The 24202-nt window shown below is 44.2% G+C and overlaps 2 protein-coding genes across 2 annotated transcripts in view; one reads left to right on the top strand and one right to left on the bottom strand.

Annotated features, from left to right (window-relative positions):
- Positions 1-16242, top strand: part of XDH (xanthine dehydrogenase) — a 75161-nt gene extending 58919 nt beyond the window's left edge. Inside the window, exons 28-37 of the mRNA XM_024196766.1 lie at positions 2400-2481; positions 3171-3266; positions 5115-5243; positions 6260-6334; positions 7150-7202; positions 8584-8698; positions 9659-9724; positions 12625-12813; positions 13850-14017; positions 15584-16242. Coding sequence (XP_024052534.1) covers positions 2400-2481; positions 3171-3266; positions 5115-5243; positions 6260-6334; positions 7150-7202; positions 8584-8698; positions 9659-9724; positions 12625-12813; positions 13850-14017; positions 15584-15634 — 1024 coding nt within the window. The 3' untranslated portion in view covers positions 15635-16242. The remainder of the gene's footprint in view (positions 1-2399; positions 2482-3170; positions 3267-5114; positions 5244-6259; positions 6335-7149; positions 7203-8583; positions 8699-9658; positions 9725-12624; positions 12814-13849; positions 14018-15583) is intronic.
- A 4176-nt stretch (positions 16243-20418) lies between these two features.
- On the bottom strand, positions 20419-23885 carry LOC112104454 (carbohydrate sulfotransferase 9-like). Its single transcript, XM_024196767.1, has 2 exons — positions 23714-23885; positions 20419-21339 (listed from the first exon to the last, which is right to left on the bottom strand). The coding sequence occupies exons 1-2, from the start codon at positions 23880-23882 to the stop codon at positions 20528-20530; spliced, it is 981 nt and encodes a 326-aa protein (XP_024052535.1). The 5' UTR covers positions 23883-23885; the 3' UTR covers positions 20419-20527.
- Positions 23886-24202: the final 317 nt, after the last annotated feature.

Genomic DNA, 24202 nt, shown 5'->3' with positions numbered 1-24202 from the left:
AATTGAGAGGTCATCTAGCCCATCCCCCTGCACTGAGGCTGGATTAAGTATATGTAGGGTATTTCTGACAGATGTTTGTCTAACTTGTTCTTAAAAACCTCCCATGACAGGGATTTCACAACCTCCCTAGGTAACCTATTCCAGTACTTAACTAGCCTTAGAGTTAGAAAGCTTTTCCTAATATCTAAACCAACGGTTCTCAATCTTAGTTGATCGGGCCCCGCTTCTTTGTGTCTGTAGTCGTTTATGTGCCCTGCTCCCGCCAAGGACATATACAGCAACCCAGCTCTAAAGGCAGAGTGGTGAGCAGCAGCTGCTGGCTGGGTGCTCAGCTCTGAAGGCTGCGGCATGCCAGCAGCGGTATAGAAGTAAGGGTGGCAATATGGATTTGTCAATTTCACTTTCACAGCAGACTTAGCGCCCCATTGCCACCCTTACTTCTGCACTGCTGCTGCCACCCTGGGGCTGACAGCCGGAGCCCTGATGCCTCCTGGTGAGGTGGAAGAGAGCCTGATCCCGAGCCTGGACTTCCTCCTGGTGAGGGATTGGGGGGTGGGAAGGAGAGCTCCAGTCCGGGTGGTGGAGCTCCAGCTGTCCCCTTTGTCCCCACCTCCCAGGTGTGCACGGCCCTTCTGCATGAGCCCCAGCCACCCGGGGCTGACAGCCAGAGCTCTTTTTAAAAAAAAGCACACAGCTCGTGCCTCCCTTGACACATTCCTGTGCCTCCCTTGGGAGGCCTGCCCCATAGTTTGAGAACTGTTGATCTAAACTAAATCTCCCTCACTGCAAATTAAGCAGATTGTTTTTTGTCCTACCCTTGGTGAACATGGAGAACAATTGGTCACTGTTCTCTTTATAAACAGCCTTTTACATATTTGAAGACTGTTATGAGGTCCCCCCTCAGCCTTCTCATCTTTAAGCTAAACATGCCCAATTCTTTCAGCCTTTCCTCACAGGTCACGTTTTTGAAATCTCTCATTATTTTTGTAGCTGTCCTTAGAACTCTCTCCAATTTGCCCACATCTTTCTTAAAGTGTGGTGCTCCAAACTGGACATAATACTCCAGGATGAGGTCTCACCAGTGCTGCCTAGAAGGGGACAATAAGCTCCTGTGACTTACATACGACTAGGGTTGCCAAATTTCGAATCGCACAAAACCGAACACCCCATCCCGTCCCTTCTCGAGGCCCTGCCACGCCCCTTCTCAGAGGCCCCGCCCCTGCCCTTCCCCTTCTCAGAGGCCACGCCTCCATTCACTCCATCCCCCCTCCCGCTGTCACGTGCTCTCCCCCACCCTCACTCACTTTCACTGGGCTGGGGTTTGGGGTGTGGGAGGGGGTGAGGGCTCCGGCTGGGGGTGTGGTCTCCGGGGTGGGGCCAGAAATGAGGGGTTCAGGGTGAAGGAGTGGGTGAGGGCTCTGTCTGGGGGTGCGGGCTCTGTGGTGGGGCCGTGGATGAGGGGTTTGGGGTGCAGGAGGGTGCTCAGGGCTGGGGAAGGGGGTTGGGGTGTGGGAGGGGGTGCAGGGTGCAGGCTCCAGGAGGGGGCTCAGGGCTGGGGCAAGGGTGCGGGCTCTGGGAGGGAGTTAGGGTGCAGGAGGGAATGCAGGGCTGGGGCAGGGGGTTGGGGTGTGGGAGGGGGTTCAGGGCTCCAGCCAGGCGGCGCTTACCTCAGGCAGCTCCCAGTTGGCAGCACAGCAGGGCTACGGCAGGTTCCCTGCCTGCTCTGGCTCCATGCGGCTCCCAGAAACGGCTGGCATGTCCCTGCGGCTCCTAGGATGAGGGGCCAGGGGGCTCTGCCCGCTGCCCGCGCCCACAATTTCCACTCCTGCAGCTCCCATTGGCCGCGGTTCCCGGCCAGTGGGAGCTGTGGAGCCAGACTGGGGGTGGGGGCAGCGTGCAGAGCTTCCCTGATCGCCCGTCTGCCTAGGGGCCGCAGGGACATGCAGGCCACTTCCAGCAGCTGTGCAGAACCAGGGCAGACAGGGAGCCTGCCTTAGCCCCGCTGCATCGCTGACTGGACTTTTAATGGGCCGGTCAGTGGTGCTGACTGGAGCCGCCAGGATCCCTTTTTACCAGGTGTTCTAGTCCAAAACCGGATGCCTGGCATCATATGACAGTCCTGTTAATATAGCCCAGAATATCAGCCGTTTCCCCAATTGCATCACGTTGGTGACTCATATTAAATTTGTGACCCACTATAACCCCCGGAGCCTTTTCAGCAGTACTATTGCCTCACCAGTTATTTCCCATTTTGTAGTTGTGCGTTTGATTTTTTCCTTCCTAACTGTAGTAGTTTGTACTTGTCTTTACTGAATTAGAGGAAAGCACAGTGTCCTATTTAGGAGGAAAGCCTGACAGAAGAGAGCTGAAGGAGTACTAACGGTGCTTTGTTCTTCCAGACAAAATCGCTGGAAGAAGAGGGGGATAGCCATTATTCCTACGAAGTTTGGGATCAGCTTCACTCTTTCCTTTTTGAATCAGGTGTGCAAGTCTCATTAATCTTTGCAGGAGATTAACTAGATGTTATGCTCACCAGTCCAGGTTCTCCTTCTGTATCAAAATGGTTGAGTCCTTCTCTGAAAGTCCCCACTGGAGAAATGACATGACTCTTTCAAAACCAATGCAGACATTATATGCCACAGTTACCGGTTTACATATGTCCAGAAGACCCCATGACACAGCCAGTTTCATGCCCCCCCCAATCTCCTCAAAAATAATAGCAGTGTGAAGTATGCTGGCTTTGTTGAAATTCAGTAATCGTTATGTGCATACACATCTTGGGCTAGCTGGGTTTTGGGTGACGCTGTCAGGTTTGGATGAGAGGGTGCTCCTCTGTTTCACCAGTAACTAACAGCAGGTTCAGATTGGTTCATCCAACTCCCATAGCTGAAAACTGTGGCTGATGTTTTGATTCTGTAATTTGAACCTAGTTATACTGATGATCGTGGGCCAAATTCATTGTGAGTCTGAACACCATTGGCCTCAGAGAGTTATACCGGAGAGGAGCATGATCCCCTGAGTTTGTCTCTGACAGCTTCTACACCAGACTTGCCTCTTTAGGCGAGTCCCAAAGTCTGCTTTTATTTGTGTGCCCTGGAACTGAAATCTGCCAGGTAATTTACTAGCTCATTTATGGTGACCCTTTATCTTTTTAATAATCCCTGTTGCAGGCTGGGGCTCTGGTACATGTGTATACAGATGGCTCAGTGCTGCTTACACATGGTGGGACTGAGATGGGTCAAGGACTTCACACCAAGATGATCCAGGTAATGATGAGTTTAGACACATTAGCATGAGACCTCTTTAAAAACAAATTCCAATCTCACTTCCCTAATATTCTTTCAACAGGCAGTAACGGAGCTTCTGTAATGACTTGTAGGTTTAGGGACCTAAACTCTAATAATCACCCTCATTGCATCAGCACCAATGCTAGATTTCTAAAATGGTGTTGTAATGGGAAGTGAAGATTATAATCTGCATTATCTATACACATTGGTTTACACTAATGTGTTCAGTTTAATGTAGCTGTGCAGACTATGCAGTATGAATAAGGCTGTACTCTTTATTGCCAGAAGAAGCTACATCTTTTCTTTCTGATCCTGTAAAACTGTAATTTTCACATTATATTTAAACTAATATTTCTCTTTGTCTTTTGTATTTTGACATATGTTGTTAAACTTCTAATGAAGATAGATGTTGATTTCACGGCAATGTGAATTTGGAGGAATTCCACTGATGTTGATGGAGTTACTCTAGATCAGGGATCGGCAACCTTTGGCACGCGGCCTGTCAGGGAAAGCCGCTGGTGGGCCGAGATGGTTTGTTTACCTGCAGTGTCCACAGGTTCGGCCGATCGCAGCTCCCACTGGCCATGGGTTGCCATTCCTGGCCAGTGGGGGCTGCAGGAAGTAGAGCGGGTCAAGGGATTTGCTGGCCACCGCTTCCCGCAGCCCCCATTGGCCTGGAACGGCAACCCAAGACCAGTGGGAGCTGTGCTCAGCTGAACCTACGGACACTGCAGGTAAACAAACCATCTCGGCCCACCAGTGGCTTTCCCTGATGGGCCGCGTGCCAAAGGTTGCCGATCCCTGCTCTAGATTTACATTGGGATAAGCAAGATTAGAATCTGGTTTAATTATTTTTAAAAGGCTTTGGTAGAAATGGGGGAATCTGAAACCCATAATTCAGAACATTTTAGAACTTAATGGGTTCTAGAATTCTGTGGGTGAAATCCTCTTTCCATCGAAGTCAATGGCAAAACTCTCACGGACTTCAGTGGAGCCAAGATTTCACCCTAAGACTCGTAGAACATGTTAAGGTTTTATTTCACGTCAAAGAGAGAGATGTTTAGAAACCTTTTACCCCAAACTTCTGGGCTCTTCCATCCCTCCTTCTCACCATGATTTCCCATAACCTGCTCTGTGATGCTACATGACATATATAAAGCCAGTTATCTGGAAGTCATTGTAACCTATTCATGCAGGACAGTATTGCAGCAAGCATCATCTTCTGATAACCAGAAGCTTTTGCACAATGGCTCATTTAAACAGTTAGAGTGCCAAGTAGATTGTAATGTTTTTGAGTTTGAAATTTGCAGTGCTAATGGAAAATTGCAGTAAGAGCTCAGGAGTGCCCATACCTAGGATGGACTTAAATTCTGGAAGGTTACAGAAACAGTAACCGCAATAAATGTTATAGCAATTAAAGGGCATGTGCTGCATATATTGCTCCATATTTTATATGTACAGGTAGCATATGCCCCCCATTGTTTGGAGGCATTTAAAGCTAGATGTGACAAAACTTCTTGCATTGGCAAGAAGATGGATTGGGTGATGTACTGGGGCTTTTTCCTCTCTATCTTCTACAGTTGTTGAGTCTTGGTCTGGAGAAAAAAAATGCCTGAATAATGAAATGGTTGTAAGGACATTTGACAAACACACAAATTCTCAGGCTTGACCATGACAAGCCTAGAGCTAACTCCAGCAACTAAACAACCAAAAGAGGTGAAATTTGGGATGGGAGAGAAGAGAAGGTTGCAGCATGGATATTGTGGATAGGGAATGGAATGCCTCACAAATATGTACACTAGACAGTCATTTTTTGTTGCTCTGCAGATTGCCAGCAAAACTCTGGGAATCCCCACCACCAGCATTCACATCAGTGAGACCAGCACTAACATGGTCCCAAATACCTCTCCAACAGCCGCTTCTGTCAGCGCAGACATCAATGGGATGGCTGTCCTCGTAAGGCAACTGAGTAACTCAAACCTCTATCTGATAGGCGAGGGCTCCAGAACAGAAAAGCATGCTGTCTACATGTTTCTTTAAAAAGATATGGGAGCCCAATGTCCTTGAAAAGGAAATATTAAGCACGTGATACCTCATAATTCCTTGTGATGGCCACAATGATTAGGCTGCAGCAGATAATGAATGACCATATTTATTTCAAGGTTTTTATGAAACTCTCATGTTCAGTCTATTGCCAATTAGTAAATGGAAGAAAGGCAGCCATTGAAATGAATAGCTTCCTAGTAATGTCTGTGGTGTTAACCGCAAGCATGGTACACTGTTAACATGCAGATGGGTTGGGGACTACAGTTGGAATTGGCATCAAATCTACAGGCATGCTGCATGGGACAGGGAATTGCACGAAGGCATGGTGAATTATTTCCATGTTGCTACAAGCTCGCCTTGCTAGATATTTTCAAGTGGCCGGATGGGGTTAAAATAGGCAAAGTTTTCTTTATAAACTAGAATCCATCCAATAGTGTGTGTCATGACTCAAAAGACCCTGTACCAGGAGTGGCCTTAGCCATTTTGCCTGCCAGGATGGAAAACATTTTTGGCACCCCTGCCCACAATGGCTGAGCCAAAAAACATAACAAAATCACCACAGCCAGCCAATCAGAGCTGAGCCAAAATGGCAGGCCACTACAGTACAGTGCCCCCTGCAAGCTGGTGCCCCGGACGGCCACCCTGCTTTCCCACCCTTAGAACTGGCCCGGCTATGTGCCATCACTGGGATCTCCCTTTACCATAAGCATAACCAATCAGCTTTAGAATCTTTTTATTTCCCAGTTAAACTACACCTTTCTGATCAGCTCTCCCAGTTACTGAACCTTGTCCATTTAGTGATACGTCAGTGTCCTAAGGACAACATTGATTTAGGCAGAGGGTAACTGTGAACAATTGCGTAATAAGCTCATATTTTCAAGGCCTACTTTAAAAAGTGTTGCTCTTTATTTTGTTTTGTTTTTTAGAAAGCGTGTGAGACTATTTTGGAAAGGCTAGAGCCATTCAAATGTTCAAACCCCAAAGGATCCTGGAAGGACTGGGTAAGTTGTTTATACCTGGTACCGATTAGACGTGGGCTGTTCAGAGAATTATTTTGTTGGTAAATCAAGCATGTAGACAAATCTGCCAGCCCTGCTCATCCTGTAGGAAAGGTTCCAGGAGGCTCTAGGATAGACAGTATAGCAGCAACTTAGCTTGGGAGGAAGAGGATACTTGAGAGGGGTAAACTCCAAAGGGGTGACATCTAGCTTCCACTTGTGGTTTTACAAGGAAGATTTCCCACACAGGAACCTGCTTATAACTAATTTGGGTGTACTGAAGTCTGATCTCTAATGAAGTTAAGAGAAAAATCCCAAATGGTCCCATTGTATCTCAATGGTCATATTGCAATCCTGATGAGAATGAAATCTCTGCTCACAGCAAAGTGGTTCTGTGGAAAAAAAAGAAGACTTCTCTGTGAGAAACTTCCAGGACACTTTTCAAGCATCCTCAGTGGGGACAATAGTTTCCTTACTCCAACATCTAAAGAATGGGTACACCTTGTATTGTATTGTCAAGGACTACTCAAGTTGAAATACCTCCATGTGTTAATCGCCCAGCCAGATTCCAAGTTCCAAATCTCCTGTGCTTGGGGATATTTTTACCATGGTGCAGACCTTTCAAGGAAGATGAAAAAATCAAGAAATTGCAGGATGTTTGGCTCCCAAAAATCAATTATTCACTCTGGTCTACTGTGACTGTCATCCCCTATTGAGTAGGTGGGCCCCGGGCTTCCTCAGAATGCATTCGCAGAAGGTTATTGCACAAGAATTAGTTTAATAATACTAACATTTTAAAAACCTGCTTACTTTATCAGGTGGGAGCAGCCTACGTTAACTGTGTTAGCCTGTCAGCCACAGGATTTTATAGGTGAGTGAGTATTAAAGCTGGGGTAATGCAGTAATACTTTTCCCTAGCCACATAGTCTATGTGCAGGAGCGTTCCATGATGATCATTGCGTGGATAATTACTCTCCTCTCAGGCCATGAAGCTGTTCTGCAGCTATTATGGCTGGTGAAGGCTGCAGTAGCCCTCTCAGCAGTTGCACGTCCTGGCCTACGTGGCGAGAGTCAGCTGAGGGATGCTTGTAGCAGCCCATCCATCAGCCACACCTCTACTCTCAAGCATGCTCCTGAGCTAGGGAAGATGAGTCATTAGTGGAGCTCAGTTCTGAGACAAGTGTGGGGTTCTCATGTTCACTATTATAAACCTGAAGTAACTCTGTTGACTTCAGTGGAATTAGTTCAGATTTAAAGAGATGTAAGTGAATCTGACCCAGGGGTCTGCAAGGCAATTGGCTCACAGCTTTCTGCCTTGCCTTAAGATTAGAACAAGGCGGATTTTCACTGCCTTTTAGGTTTTCCATGCCCAGTGGAGAAGGGGTCACGATTTGCCCCTTAGGAAAACCTCCAAAGGGATCATTGTTGCTTTCAGAATGGTACTAGACGAAGCAGTCAATTAAATAAAGCCACATTCTGGCCTCCAGTGCATGAGCTGATTCCATTGTTTTCAATTTCATTCTCTCATTTTAAAAACATGCTTTTTCTTTTTTATGCTGGTTCTTGTGTAGCTCTAAAATGAAACATTTCTCCCATCAATCAGCCTTACTGTCAGAGGCAAACTCAACCCCATCATTATAAAAGGCATAGGACTCATCACAAAACATTAAACTTGATATTGAGAATAGATCCTATGGTACTGAAATGTATGATGTGAGCCAGTTTCCATTGCATCTTTGAAATGCATTTGTCTCCGAGCCAAGTGGCTTCCTTGGTGTTTAACAAAACACCAGCATTTACATAAACAGTCACAGCTGCATAACACAAGATTTGCTGTGAACTACTTCAAAAAAATGAATCGCTCCACAACTCAGTCTTATTCTCTGGCTCCATTTCACGTCAGCACAGAATTTAACTAGTTCTGGGACATGCACAAATGTATGCCTTGCATAAAGTATTTAATATTGGACTCTTGGGATTGGGATTGTATGTGGGCATTATAAATGTGTATGTTCCAGAGAAACAACTGATTGATAAAAATCCTTCACGGAGTCTTACTACGTTTATGAAGTGCAGGAGAACCTCGGATTTCTTTTATTTTTTTTTACTTTCTGCGTATCTAGTCTACACAGAGGGAAAAATGGGTGAAGTATAAGAAAATAAAATCTTATGAAGACCAGAATGGTTCAGTGATAACTTATTTATTTTGGCTGTTCATGCAATCAGAAATGTTTTGTTTTCTTTCTGTTAAGAATTCCTGGCCTTTGGTATGACTATGAGAAAAATGAAGGAAGTCCTTTCAATTATTTCTCTTATGGGGTTGCTTGCTCCGAGGTTGAGATAGACTGCCTGACAGGTGACCACAAGGTGAGTGGGGTAGATGATTAAAAAACCCTCTGTAGTTAAGGTGAAGAAAGCATTGTCTAGTGGTTAGATCAAAGAGAGGGCAGGCCTACATTTACTTCCTGGTTCGGCGGCAGGCAATCGATCTTCTGGGATCGATCCCGGAAGTGCTCGCCGTCGACACCGGTACTCCAGCTCGGCGAGAGGAGTACGCGGCATCGACTGGGGAGCCTGCCTGCCGCGTCTGGACCCGCGGTAAGTTTGGACTAAGGTACTTCGAATTCAGCTACGTTATTAACGTAGCTGAATTTGCGTACCTTAGTTCGAAGTGGAGGGTTAGTGTGGACCTGGGAGTTAGTCTATTTCCAGCTATGCCATTGACTCACTGTGACCCAGAGCAAATTTCTTAACTTTTCTGTTCCTCAATGTAACCATATGTAAAGCTTGTATAATATATTAATATTTATCTACCTCACAAGTGTATTACGAGCCTCGCAGAGCCATTTGAGGTTGTTAAATCAAAGGTGCCAGCACTATGTAAGCCCAAAGCAGCAGTAAAAGATTAGAGAATTGAGTTACTCATTAAAAGTAGGGCTGGGAAATTTTTATTAAAAAATGCTTGCCTGAACATGACATTGATTTCATTTGTTGTGTTCAGATACAAAGCACTGATCACTGGCAACCTGGATAATGGGTCAAACAGATCTCTGAGAAAAACTGATTGCCTTCATTTGAGTTACCCCAGGGCTGAATTTGGTTTCAGGCTCAATATTAAGTTTAAAGACAACAATCAGCTTTGTTTAACATATGACCCATGGGGAGTGAGAAGTCCTTATATACCATACACATATATGTGTGAAAACAGAAACGCTGGCCAAAATGTGGACAGTATTGGATATATTAACTAAAAAGTATAAAGTCAAAGTGACCCAATGATCAGTTATTCTCTCTGCTTATTTATTCTTTACTTCCGGTAACTTTCAGAACCTTCGCGCAGACGTAGTAATGGATGTTGGCACCAGCCTGAACCCAGCCATAGATATAGGACAGGTAAGTGTTACTGTCACCGATTCAACCTCATTTTGTTTGGTCAGGAAATTATGCTGCTGTGGGCCATTTCTAGATAACCTCTCCTGTTCTTCTCTCTATGGGCCATATCTTTGCAAACATAGCACTGCAGGTTTAAACAGAGAAGCATATTGGGCTGGCTGATGAGAAATAACCGACTGCCAAAATTGGAGAAGGAATAGACCCAGGGTTGTGGGGGGGGGGGGAGAGGAATATCCTCTTGTTTGGTATTGTTTATTAAGACTCCTATGTGGCCTTCAGTTATCACCACACTGATGTTTTTTTCTACACCTCAGCCCAAGTGAGGAATGAACTCAGAGAAAGCGAACATACTGGGTTTGGGGGGAAGAGAAGATTTGCACTGCTTTAAGATTGGATCCTCATCTGGCATGTTTTGTGTCTGCAATGTATGATGGCTAATTTAAGCCCCAATCCTGCAGTTTTTACCCCAGTGTGTAGTCCAGTCAAAGTCAATGGGAGTGTTTTGTGTGAGTAAAGAGTACTTACATCAGTAAGGATTGCAGGATCAGTGCCCAAGGTGCTCAGATACCCAAGTGGTGCTGGGAGCTGTATTAAAACCTAGATTAATAGTTTAGCTTGTGAGCTCCCTGAGCAGGGACTGTGTTTTCCTCTGTCTTCTGTACAGTAACAAGCGACAGTAACACTTTTCAGTAACTAGCAGTAATGAGTAAGGCTACAATTTTATCACAGAGGTCATGGAAGTCATGGAATCCGTGACTTCTGAAGACCTCCATGACATCAGCCCGCAGGTGGCTGGGAGCTGCAGAGTCCCATCACTGCCCGGGGTGGCCAGTAGCTGCAGGGTATGCCCACCACCCAAGGCAGTGGGGGCCCCAAGCTCTGAGGTGGCGTGGGTATCCTGCAGCTCCCAGCTGCCGGTGCCGGCAGGGGACCCCCAGAGCTCCCAGGTGGTGGGGGACCCTGGAGCTCCTGGCCTCCACAGGTAGCAGGGGGCACCATGCAGCTTCTGGCTGTCGCGGGAGGCAGGGGACCCCCGTAGCTCCTTGCCACCATGGGCGCTGGAAGCTCCAAGCAGCTGTGGGTGAGGGGGACCCCGCAGCTCCCAGCCTCTGTTGGTGGGGGTACCTCTCAGCTCAGAACCGGGGGCGAGGGGGGAACCCTGGAGCACCAAGCCCCCATGGGTGGTGAGGGCTCCCAGAGCTCTCAGCCAGGCCCCCGCAGCTGCCTAGCTGCTCCTCATTTTGTGATGAATATTTTTAGTAAAAGTCAGGGACAGGTCACAGGCTTCCATGAATTTTTCTTTATTGCCCATGACCTGTCCGTGACTTTTACTAAAAATATCTGTGACAAAATCTTAGCCTTAGTAATGAGTTTGGGATTTTTCCTTATTCTGGAGGCTGAATGACTTGAAGTTTGCACACGCTGCCCTACTGAATGCCATGGTATTCTCCCACGGAGAGTGGGCTGGGATAGAGTGAAACTCCATTTATAATGAAGTGGGATGAAAGTCTCAAGTGATCCCCATGCATCACCAGGTACAGGTTGTTATCCTGGTTAGAATGAAATCTCTACTTAGAGTGAAGTCTGTCTGTGGAACAAAAATCCCGATGGGGAAAATCCTACTTACTGTCTCCACAGTCATGCTGGGCCTTGAATGCATAAGAAGGGGGCAGGATAACTGAAGCCTGCTCCAAAGAGCCTCCTTCTGTATTGCCACACAAGGAGGATTTGGGGGTAGAGCAAGCTAGGGGACAGGTGATAGATGCCCAGGGGACATGGCTGATAGATCCACAAATATATGGAGCCTGTGGGAAGAAGGGAGCACAAGACATGCAGGGATTTTACACCCCTGCATCAAATCTCCACGTACTGGTGTTCAGGGTTGGCACAGAGAGTGGGACTTGCCCCTAAAAGACAGTTCTAGTGTTTCAACAAGCAGCTCTTTTTTCTCCCTTCTTCTAACCTTTTCTTTGGAATGAGTTGTTGTGAATTTATGATTACCCGTTTGCATTCAGAGCCTGTTCTTCTAGAGTATTTGCTATCTCATCTCTCTAGTCTCTCTGGCAAATTTTTCCACAAACACCTAAGGGATTTAGAAGCCTAAGTCCCATTGACTTTCAATGAGACTTAGATGCTTGTGAAAAATTTGCCCTCTGTTGACCCAACCTACTTTAGTTTATTCTATAGCTCCCATCATTATAGTGTCTAAGCAATGGCTGAGGGAATTTCACCCCTACCTGATTGCTACTGTGTGCAAACCGCCACAGAGATACCCAGAGAAATGGGCAAATATATACAAGTATCTCTGCTTGTGCTGATGATGCAGGAATATGCAGTGTGTAGCAAGTGGGAGGTTTTATTTTGAAATACATAAGTAAAATCATTTGTTTTCAAAGAAATCTTTTGTCACCTTCAGCTTCTAGGATGTCTTTGCACTAAATCTTTGAATTACCATTGGATTCACTAAAGGGTTAAATTTGGATGTAGGCCTGCAGTAACAACTTCTATGAAGAAATCACTAGCTTGCCGTTTATGGGTGTTGATTTTTATTTACTGCATAAGAAACATGGTATCTTACATTTACTACATATAGTATTTTTTATCCCAAAAGATTCCAAATCACTTTACACGTATCAATTTGTGATATAGCGGAATTGCTCCACCCACCACTGAAATGCAGCCACTTCTTGGGTGGGCACAGCCACAGTACCCAGCAAGTATAGGGCAGGGACAGAAGGAGAATACCATATCCAATTAAAAATGCAAGTGGAATGTTAGGACACAGAATGTAATTATCCACGTGGGGATTTGGCCAGGACAGTCCCATTTGGACTGATCATTGCCTTTTTGTGTGAAGGAGCCCAAAGAAGAACGTGACCTAGTCTTTCTTTCTTTTGTAGGTAGAGGGAGCATTTATCCAAGGCCTTGGGCTCTTTACCATGGAGGAGTTACGCTATTCCCCTGAAGGAGACTTGTATACCCGAGGGCCTGGAATGTACAAGATCCCAGCGTTTGGAGACATCCCAACAGAGTTCTGTGTCTCTCTTCTCCGGGACTGTCCCAACAGCAAAGCGATTTATTCATCCAAGGTATCCTCCTGGCATCCGCATGCCCTCTACTAATCCTTATTTCCGTGGAAGCTGTACTTGATAACAGTGTTGTGCAAAGAGACCACATTTACAGTAATGAGGAGGTTAATGATGTATCTGGCTTTGAAGAGATCAGAGCATTTTGATTAGCTGTTCATCTTATAATCGGTTTGTTTGCATTCCTTCTACCAGTAATTGTTAATATGAATGATAATACCCATATTAAAAGATTTAATGATGAAACGGCTAATACATTATCACCGCTGCCCTGTACCAGAGAGCATCTGAACTGCTCATTTGTGTCCTAGACCCTATACTGCTAACACTAATAAAGATTCTTCTTTAGCTCAAGTAGCCTGTGCTTTCGGCGCAGGTGTTCTGAGTTCTATTCGTCCTGTTGTTCTGAAAGCTCTGAGCAATTGTGGTACGCAGCACAGAAACCACTGTCAAGCTACAGATTTACAAAAGTGTTACTCCCACAGATTTGTTATAATTCCATCATCTTTTTTCCCCATTGGTTGCAGAGTGCTGTTTTTCCTTCGGGGTTGCCAGGTCCCTCACCATAAGGGGTTAATAATGTATTGTAAATGTTCTTCAGCTGTTGCCATTGCAGATTGTCTCTGTTCTCTTTAGCTGGTCATATTGTTAGGACTGAACAGTATGACCCTAGCACAGGATCAAAGAGTGTCCAGTTTACTGTCAGTTCAAGGGGGCACACAAAGAGACCCCAGAACATCATTATCTAAATATTTGTTTATACCTTGTCTGTCTCCCCACTCATCGCCTTCTCCCTGGCCCCAGGGAAACGTGCTTGCAAATCAGTAAGGGTATTTTTTGTCTATTAATGTTAATCATGATCATGTACTCATGCTGTTAGCAGGAAAGGAGCTCGAGGCCCTACAAAAGAAGGAAGTCAAGAGTAAGCTGAACAGCTAATGACCTCTGCTAGCTCCTCCCCTCCAATAGACCCACAATCCAGACTATGATGAGTCTGTTTGGGGTCAGTCTGATTCTCTCGTGTGTTCTGTCTGTCCAGGCTGTGGGTGAGCCTCCCCTGTTCCTGTCTGCCTCTGTGTTTTATGCCATTAAAGATGCCATCTTCGCTGCAAGGGCAGAATCTGGCCTGACAGAGCCATTCAGACTAGACAGCCCTGCCACCCCGGAGAGGATCCGCAATGCCTGCGTCGACATGTTCACCAAATTGGTACAGTATTTAGGCTCTCTTGGCTTCATAATGTTCCATGATCCGATTCAACAACACTATCCCATCCCAGGTTGTAGATGAGTCATTGTGGGGCAGATCATGTGATCAGATTCGGACATTTAGTAGAGATAGCGGCTTTCTATTGTGTCCAGCGGTTTGATGCTATTAAAAGAGAGATGCAAATCCAAACATCAGCCACTTATGGAGAGCTTCCTCTACAAGAAGGGCCTCCATACAATGTGGTATTGTGACTTCTGTATGTTAAATGGACATTATGGACCTAATTCAGGATACCCCTCACCCACAAAATAAAATTTTTTGCTTGGGGCGGCAGAAATGCTGGAGCCAGCCCTGGTCAAGCCTGACCTTAAAAACCTCTAAGGAAGGAGATTCCACCACCTCCCTAGGTAACCCATTCCAGTGCTTTACTGAACCGACTTCTCTTAGTGAGTAACTGCTCTAATCATGGACTGAACAGAGACACTGGATTTATGGCTTATTACAACGATCTGTAACCCATTAACCCCCTTTTGTCCTATAACTGCAGAGGTGTTAACGGGCCACTCTGCTTTGAATGGTCCCTTTTACAGTGTGTGCTAACTACTTATGCTGAACTATCTTTTCCATCTTTCATTTTGCTGTGACACTGGGATTACGTTTCCCAGGCCTGAAGAAGAGCTCTTGTTATTAGACCATATTGCATGTGCTGAACCTGGAGAGTGGGGGAAAGGCTCCCATAAACTCTTCCTTCTATTTATCTGCATTATATGGTTGAGAGGAAATTCTTACTGTGTACTGAAGAATCCTAAAGCAGCCACTTGGATTTCCTTCTCAGAAGAATACACTGCTTTTATTACACAGAGAGAGTTTTCTCAGAGTAACAGAGCTCAAAACAGCATTCTAACAAATTTAGAAGCCAGCTCTCTGCACAGCTCTCTCTCCAATCTAATTAATAAAACGGGCTCAGGCTAGAACAAATTGCAACACTGTCTCAACTTTAGCTTGCTCCCAGGCTCTACTAACCAATGCGAATAGGGCAACTCCCAGGGACTCCAGTTTACTGTAATGCAAAGGCACAGATTAAATGATTCATTGGCATCTCCATGGTGCTCCTCACCCTTATTTCTGAGTCTGTGCAGGCATCTGTCTATGTGCAGTCAGTTGCAAGACTGGGGCATCGGTCATTACTCAAATATAAACCCCATTGTAGTTAAGGGCAAAGACTATGGGCCAAAGCCTTCTTGCCTTGCTCATGCCTTACTACTTGTCTTGTGAATGAGATGAGCAGCATCTAGCTCTGTGTAAGGATACCAGGATTATGCCCAGCATATTTGTCATCCGGCCTCTGAACCAGAACTGTTGCAGTTCTCTCATTGCTAGTTACATGTGGTACAGATCCTGTATTCTGTCTGATGGGGATTCTAAGCTTAGATATTTAACAGTACGAAGCCCACCTACCACAAATGGTAACAATCTGGTCAGTCTGCCTGCATTAAGAATTCAGTGTATGCCTCCAATTTGTTGCTGCCATCAGTTAATTTAACTTTTTGTGTTCATTTTTTACAGTGTCCATCTGCCAAATCAGGGACCTTTAAGCCATGGTCTGTGAGGGTATAAAAGGGAAGTTTAAGGAACAAGGGCTGTTCATGAAGCTGGTTTTACCCCAGGGGACCAAAAAGAAAAACTCTGTAGCAGAAAACCAATCTGTATTCATGCGTCTCATCCATTGATTCATGAAGCTCTATAATCCAATTGTTGAATCATCAATTCCATGAGGAAAGGGTATTCATCGCAGGTTATTGCTGGGATGAAAATGTAAATGAAGAGTAAATTGATGGCTTTGCTGTCTGTGTAATTGAAAATCTTACAAGGTTCATTTAAGTTTGCTGCAAGAATCAGAGAAATGATTACAACAAGCTTGTTTGTAAAAGCATTTATTTTTGTTAAGTATGATTATAAAACTCTGAGATGTGTAAAACTGGGGAGGACTTGGATGTGCTAAATCCAGTCAAAATGGCCTTTTTTCCTTTTTGCACTTTGAAGTCGCTAACCAGAACTGGTGTAAGCAGATATTACTTTGTTGACTTAAATGGAGTGTTGCTCACTTATATCTGGTTGGATTTTGGCCTCTGTTTTATGACATTTAAATGGCTGCACTGATTGATTCATAGATTCCAAAGCCAGAAAAGACCATTGTGATAATCTAATCTGACTTCCTGTATAACAGAGGCCATAGAACTTCCCAAAATGATTTATAGAGCAGCGCTTTTAGAAAAACATCCAATCTTGATTTAAAAATTGTCAGTGATGGAAAATCCACCATGACCTTTGGTAAATTGTTCGTTCCAATGGTTAATTATCCTTTCTGTCAAGAATGTATGCCTTATTTCCAGTCTGAATTTGTCTAGCTTTAATTTCCAGCCATTGGATTGTGTTTTACCTTTCTCTGCTAGATCGCAGAGCCCATTACTAAATATTTGTTCCCGATGTAGGTACTTACAGACTGTAATCAAGTCACCCTTAACTTCTCTTTGTTAAGCTAAATAAATTGAGTTCATTGCGCTTATCACTATAAGGCATGTTTTCTAATCATTCCTGTGGCTGTTCTCTGAACCATTTCCAATTTATCAACAATCTTTTTGAATTGTGGGCGCCAGAACTGGACATCGTATTCTAGTAGCAGTCACACCAGTGCCAAATACAGAGGTAAAATAACCTCTCTACTCCTACACAAGATTTCCCTGTTTATGAATCCCAGGATGGCATTAGCTTTTTTGGCCACAACGCCATGTTGGGAGCCCGTGTTTAGCTGATTATCCACCATGACCCCCAAATCTTTTTCAGGGTCACTGCTTCCCAGAATAGAATTGCCCATTCTGTAACTATATCCTACATTCTTTGTTCCTAGATATATACATTTACATTTATGTATATCAAAATGCATATTGTTTGCTTGCACCCAGTTTACCAAGTTTCTAGGCTAGACATTTTAAAATACTTATATCTAAAATTCAGCTCAAAACATTATGGCTGGGTGAGAGAATATTGCCCTGTGTTCAGACACTACTCCCTATTGTAATAATTTTTGTACAAAATATGCCTTATAAGTATTATTTGAAAACTCATAATTTGCTGATCAGTATCATCCTGCTAAAATAAGTATGGCAACATTATGTGTGAAGCTATAAGATTCCGCTGTATAGTGTTATTAACACGTTCCAAACTGAGATTGGCAAACAGGCCTGTCTTAAACAAAGAAATGTGTACTCTACTTAATTTGCATTTGATCAATAAACAGTAAGCAAGAAGGGGAAACAAAGGAAGCTTAAATAGGTGAGGAAAAAGCAGCAAGAACATCCTTCCACATAGACTTTTTGTCTCCTGGTACCCAGCTGGAAATGTTTTCCCAGAGAGGGACTGAAACTATAAAAACAAGGGACAAACACTCCAAAACACTCCGATCTCTCTCCTTGCCCATCACATTCACTGTACCCGAAGCAACAAAGGAAGCATTTGTTGAACTCTGGGAAGAGGGGTCCTGACCTTAGTGGTTTGGCAAGTAAGACTGTTGAAGGCATGTGGTGAGAAAACTTTGCTTTGAATTTAATATAGTTTGTTAAGTTAGGTACGAGTTGCATTTTATCTTTATTTTTCTTGTAACCATTTCTGACTTTTATGTCGCACTTAAAATTTTGTATTCACTTAAAATATCTTTCTTTATAGTTAATAGACTTGTTTCATTGTTTTATCTGATCCAGTGTGTTTAAAATTGAAGTGTCTAAATAACTGTTTGAAATAATAAGTTGACATATTATTCCTTTTAAAGAAATAACAGACTTAATGTAACTTGCAGGAGAGGGCTGGTCAGTACACGACATACAAATCTAAGACTGAGGGTGTGTTGGGGTCACCTGCAATGTAACCCAGGCTGGCGAGAACCAGAGTGTAATCCAAGCGCGGCTGCCAGGCTGTAGTTGCTCAGAGATACTCAGGGTGTGGCTTTCATGCTGGAAGGCTGTTTACGAGTGGCCCAAGTGGGAGCTATCAGCAAGGCATTGTAAGGCACCCAAAGTTCCAGGGCAGGGGTGACACAGCCACACATTAGTTTGGACTGTACCCTGGTATGTCTCAGGCTCTCATGTCTGAAAAAAAGGAAATTTACTAGGGCTGTTGATTAATTGCAGTTAACTCGTGATTAACTCAAAAAAATTAATCACAATTAAAAAAATTCATCGTGATTAATCACACTGTTAAACAACAGTATACCAATTGAAATGTATTAAATATTTTTGGATGTTTTTCTACATTTTCAAATATATTGATTTCTATTACAACATAGAATACAAAGTGTGCAGTGCTCACTTTATATTGCCATTTTTTATTACAAATATTTGCACTGATACCCTGGGACTGACCCAGCCACAACAACACTGCATATATTCTTTTAATTAGCACTGTTGTTGTCGGTACCTTTGTCACATGAATGTGTATGAAATTCTGCATTAACTGGACATTATCACAAAATAAACATTTATAAATGTTATTCTAGAAGTTAGTGCATTAATAATGGACATTTTAACAGATTTGTAATGACATTTTAGTAATACCAAGCTCATATATAGCACTTTTCAACAATAGATCTCAAAGCACTCTACAAAGGAGTCAGTATGATTATCCCCATTTCACAGATGAGAAACAGAAGCACAGTCATCCAGCACGTCAGAGGCAGAGCTAGGAATAGTAATCAGGTCTCCTGAGTACCAGGCCTGTGCCCTATCCATTGGGCCACACTGCCTCACTGTTTTGTGCTTCAATAGCACTGTCCATTTCAAAAGCTCAGTGGTTGACACATTTATTAATTAAACTACACAATATCCCATTGACTTTTCCAGTTTTCCAGACAATAATGAGCATAAATATCCATGTAGCTCTAGCACCATATGGTAACCTGCACTCCAGGACTCTTGGAGAGAGGTCACACTCTTTTAAAGCCTCTCCCTAAGAACCATTGCTTTTCATATTCACTCAAGAAGTGCACATTATGCAGAGAGAGGTTTATAGTAACCACTTAGCTGTGTTGTTATGAAAAGCATTTATTAAGGTAAGCGCTGATACTTTATTCATCTCAACATGTCATGTCAAGTTGGCTGAGACAAGACAGAATATACAGTAATATATCAATAACTGTAGTTCATCTGCACAACATATCTGTAACCTAGCAAAGTGAAATGGTGAGCGCTTACAGATCCTACTCGCTGAGATTTTGCCCATTAAGCCCAGAACCATGAAAGGACGCACAATGCTTCCCAGAGTTCCTAGGGAGAGCAGCCACTGTGCCACCTAAAGGAGCATATCTCTCTGGGCCAGCCAGCTCTGTTGGCCAATGCAGCAGCAGGGATATGAGCCTATGAAAATGGAAACTAGAAATGGTAGAACAGATAGAGCAAAGCTATGGTTAGTGCAAGGCCTTCTTCAGGACATGCCAGGAATGGAAACACGGTCAGCATTTCCCCACAGAGGGCCTCACAGTTCAAATGTTGCCTCTATTTTTTTCTCTTGTAGAACAAGTTGTTTTGCTTATTTTGTAGGCTCCCTTCTTGTTGGGACATGTGTGTATGGTAGGGATATGATTACAGGCTGTAAAGGGAGATGCTTCCAACCCCAAAGGTGGGTAGAATCTGGGAAATGAAATGGGGGGGTATTCAGGGCTCCACTGGGGCACAGAAAATTGCTGAAGGAATGATGTTGATGGAGATGCGACTGCCTGTGCTTTGTTGTGGTCTCTAAGCAAACCTGCTCCGTGAAATACTGTTTTTTCTCAAAATTGTCTTGTCCTTAATGGGCTTTCTCATGGAAAAAGTCCTCAAGAATCATAGGAAGTGCTACATCAAAATACACCTATCTATCTGTCCTATGCATTTCTAGAGCCCCCGTCACTGCAGTATTTAAACACAGGGCAATGATCAGTCTAGTTCGGTATCCTGTCTCTGACAGTGGTCTGTACTAGAGTCATCTTTGGAAGGTGCGGCCCTGCGTGATGCGCTTGGACAACTGTACAGCACTGTACCATGGAGGGAGGGTTTTTCCTGACTCCAGCTGGTGATTAGCTTGAATTGTGAAGCATTTGCTTTTAGAATAACAGAATCATAGAAATGTAGAGCTGGAAGGGACCTCGAGAGGTCATCAAGTCCAGCCCCCTGCGCTAAGGCAGGACCAAGTAAACCTAGATCATCCCTCACAGGTGTTTGTCCAACCTGTTTTTAAAAACCTCCAATGATGGGGGTTCCACACCCTCCTTTGGAAGCCTATTCCAGACATTAACTACCTTTATTGTTAGAAAGCTTTTCCTAATATTTAACCTAAATCTCCTTCCCTGCAGACTAAGCCCATCACTTCTTGACCTGCCTTCAGTGGACAGGGAGAACAATTGATCACCACCTTCTTTATAACAGTCCTTAACATATTTGAGGACTGTCATTGGATGGCTACTCTCTGTAACTGTTCTCCTAATTACTTGCTCCCTTCAGTACTGGGGAGGTCCCAAAGCAAACTGCTAGAAAACCGGAAGGCAGCAAAGTCCCAGCGATAGAAGTGAGCCAGCTGCCTCCTTTCTTTGAGTGACAGCTCGCTGAGTAACTGCTCTGATAGCCAGCTATAAGTGCTCCGGATCTGCGAGTCTGTGAACTCGGGCAGGTGGACATCCATTGGCAGCCCCATGCGACGCATTAGGTGATGCACCTCCCTGTTGAGGAAGCCAAACATCATCACGTAGTCATACTGGATGAGGCATGGCCGGCACAGGCTGACCAGTGGCTTCCACTCCATGCTGGCATTCTGGGGTCCCCTGTTTAAAATGCTCTGGATGAACTCTTTGAAAGTTAGGCCATCTGCCATTCTCTGCATGTAAGCCGAGATGAGTCTCTGGAAAGGGTCCCTGACGAACAGCACTTTGGTGTAGGATCTCAGCATAGCCTCCATTGCTGTCAGGTTGTACTCACTGAGTCGCTTCTGTAGACCACGCTGCTGGGGCTGGCGAACTGGCACCTCCAGTGTCACATCTGCTTTCTCCTCTAGCACCTCCAAAAGCCATTCCCAGATTTCCAGCCCAATTGCTGGTACTTGGCAATACAGGAAATCCAGCTTGGTGCTCACTGCGATCCTTGAAAGCACCTCGGCTGCTTGTTGCTGGCTGGCTGGAAGCTTGGTGACTTTAGCAGTTTTGCTGCAGAAGGACCTCAGTGTCTTTTTCCTGAGCTGTTGAACATAGAGGAGGGTGTCAAATGTCAAAGGTAAATCATCCTTCATGTCTGCTTCCAGATCACCTGCAAAACAGCATTTGGATACTGGGCATTATTCCCACAAGACAGCTACATAAGGAAACCTAGGGCAACATTCTCCACCCATACCAGTGCTGCAGGATTCTACACTATGGTGTGGGACAGGCAATGTAAGCAACACAGTGTCTCCACAGACACTGAATCGACCTAACTACATTGACTTAAGCGTTATAAAGTTGGCTAGTGGGTGACTTACATTGGCGGAAGAGACATTTTAATGTAGACGCTTACAGAGCTGGGTAGACGTAAGCTTGAAGAAGAAAACTCTATACCTCATTAGACATCTTTATCTTACCTGCAAAGCATCATGAGAATCCTGCTCCGAGGCAAGCTTTAAAATCTTTCTTAGCCTATCTTAAGTGTCAACATGAGTAACAATCCGGATTTGGCCTAAAGAAGTTTTGCCTGTGTAAGGATTCCAGGTTTTAGTTGAGCTGGGTTTAATAACTAGCAAAAATAGTAAGACACATTATAAAAACCATAGGAATGGTAAATTGATTTGTGAGTTAGAACATACTCACCCCCTGATAGCCTCTTTTGAGTTGATGATTAATATCAGAACACATTATGGACTCAGGAGCTATCAACGGTATGTTAAATCATGAGATATTAATTAAAGACTAGGGGTAGCATTTCCGAAAGTGGCTTAGGAGCTTGTCATTAAAAAACAAAAGAACTTAGGCTCCTAAATTCCCCCCCAAATGACTTAAGCTCCTAAGTCACTTAGGCATGTTTGAAAATATTACCGCAATCATTTTTTTTAAAAAAGCAACTGCCCAGTCCTTTTTTGTGATGATTGCTTTTAATTTGGCAAATTTTAATTTCACTCCTTACTTTTTCTAATTTGATTTCTAAAATGAAGGGGACTCTGTCAGCTTAAAACTCACACTAATGTTGGAGTGCTAGGTATGTTTTCCTTACTATTGTTACAGGTAACCCATATGGAAGGCTACTGATTTTCAGTTTTAACTGATAAGCATTGATAAAACACATCTAATTTTAAAAAAGGAAGAAATTGGTGTTTATCCAATAAACACTGGAAAAACACCAGAAATGGTTACTTTTATCTACACAGAGCAATAATAAGAACCTCGGGGGTGTATTTCTACAGCACATGAATGCATTGTGTATTATTTGGCTCATGTAGACTCTGCTGTTGTGCAGTAAAGGTTTCCGACTGCGATTTGACATAGTGCTGTTTGAAACAGTAACAATACTATGTTAAAGCACACTAGGGAACATTACAAAGAGATTACTCATTACGGTATATACTACACATAATGTCTACAATATACATTACTCATTATAGTAGATACAAAGAGAAAGCCTCAGTCCCCCCTGATTTTTGGATAGCTACATACAACTCGAAAATTGCTAATAATAAAGCCTGAACAATGACATTAATAACCGCCCCCCAAACCAGTAGCCCTACTCATATGTCTATCCTAGCTAAAAGAGATTAGAGAAAAAGACTTAGTCTCTATTTTATCAGTTGTTCCTATATGCATCTGGCAGCTCTTAGGGGATAGTCAGTTTCCCCTGGGTAGTTGGATAGTTTGCCCATTTCTACTGTTGTTTGGGCGGATCTTTCATTCAGCAACAGGGAAGTGAAAACACATTAAAACTAGGAAAGGCCCATTGGAAAGACAGGGAGCAAGGGATTCAGGGACACAACTGGTGTCTGGAATTACTTGTAACTTCTTTTGACTGACTACATTTCAAACGGATGGTGTCTGCCGAATTTAGTGCTGGACTGAGAGCTCTGGAAGAAAGAATTCATCTCTTCATCCACTGATCAGGTATGAAGTACAGAAGAAGTGCAACCTTCCCCCCACCCTCTCGCACAGTCCCACCAATATTCCTCCATGTGACCGGAAGCTACAGAGCCTGATCCTCCACCCTTCTCCACTGTGTGCAGTCATCTACCCCAGTGCAAAGTGGGTTTTCAATGTGACCCCACAGGAATGCTAGTGTTTAATCCCCACACTGCTCTCACCATGCACTGGTATAAATGACTGTACAAGGAGGAGTGCAGCAAAGAATCAGGCTCCTGAGGCACAGGGCTGGAAGGGGGTAGTTCAGTCTCTGTGGCCTAGTCAGTCCTTGGCATCTCTGCTTATGACAAGGGGGCCAATAGTGCCAGTTGTGGGGATGTCTTTCATGATGTGGACATTGGTCCACTGAGAACTGGACAGGAAACCACCAGTTCATTTCACAAGAGCCATAAAAGAGCTGCCAGCTGGTAACGAATTTCAGTCACCACCAAACTGGGCAGACTGGGGTGTTTAAAGGACAATAGAAAATAATGTTCAAAGCTTTTCTGACCTGTCCTGCATCACCGTGAACAGGCAAACATTACCTCTTCTCTGGGAAGGGTGACTCCTGAGAAAATGCCCCCACCACAAGAGGGAAAGGCAGCAGAGCAGAGCCAAGGTGAGCAGGCGGAGGAGGAACCGCATCTTGGGCAACTCTGAGCTGCCCCACCAGGAGCTGACAACGACAGCAAAGAGCAGGCATGGGCCCGACATAAAGGCAAGAGAACATTTCTCTGTGTGTTTACTCAGGAGCAGGGTTAAAGTACTGTTTGTCCAACAGCGCAGCTCACGGATAGCCGTCCCCAGTGTCAGAGAAACCTCTGAGGAAAAACAATTCCCACAGGAAGGTTACACAGTGGAGTCTCCTACCCATGTCTATCTTTAGCCGTTTGCTGTCTCTTGTCTTCTACGTGGACTGTAAACTCTTTGCCCCCTGGATTGTCTTTTTGCTCTGTTTGTACACTGCCTAACACAGTGGGGTCCTGGTCTCTGACTAGGGCTCCTAAGCACTCGAGTAATACAAATAACAAATA

Source organism: Terrapene carolina, unplaced genomic scaffold (assembly GCF_002925995.2).
Source record: "Terrapene carolina triunguis isolate 2854851 unplaced genomic scaffold, T_m_triunguis-2.0 Scaffold406, whole genome shotgun sequence".
Lineage (NCBI taxonomy): Eukaryota > Metazoa > Chordata > Testudines > Emydidae > Terrapene > Terrapene triunguis.
Note: the sequence above shows the minus strand (reverse complement) of the source record. Positions and strands in the feature narration are given on the sequence as shown.

What these genes read in the sequence shown, in the direction of transcription:
- LOC112104454 (XM_024196767.1), bottom strand. Translation starts at nt 23,882, where the DNA reads ATGTCGGGCCCATGCCTGCTCTTTGCTGTCGTTGTCAGCTCCTGGTGG. An exon ending in TCACCCTTCCCAGAGAAGAG is followed by an intron (nt 21,340 to 23,713) that starts GTAATGTTTGCC and finishes GCTGTTTTGCAG; the next exon opens with GTGATCTGGAAGCAGACATG.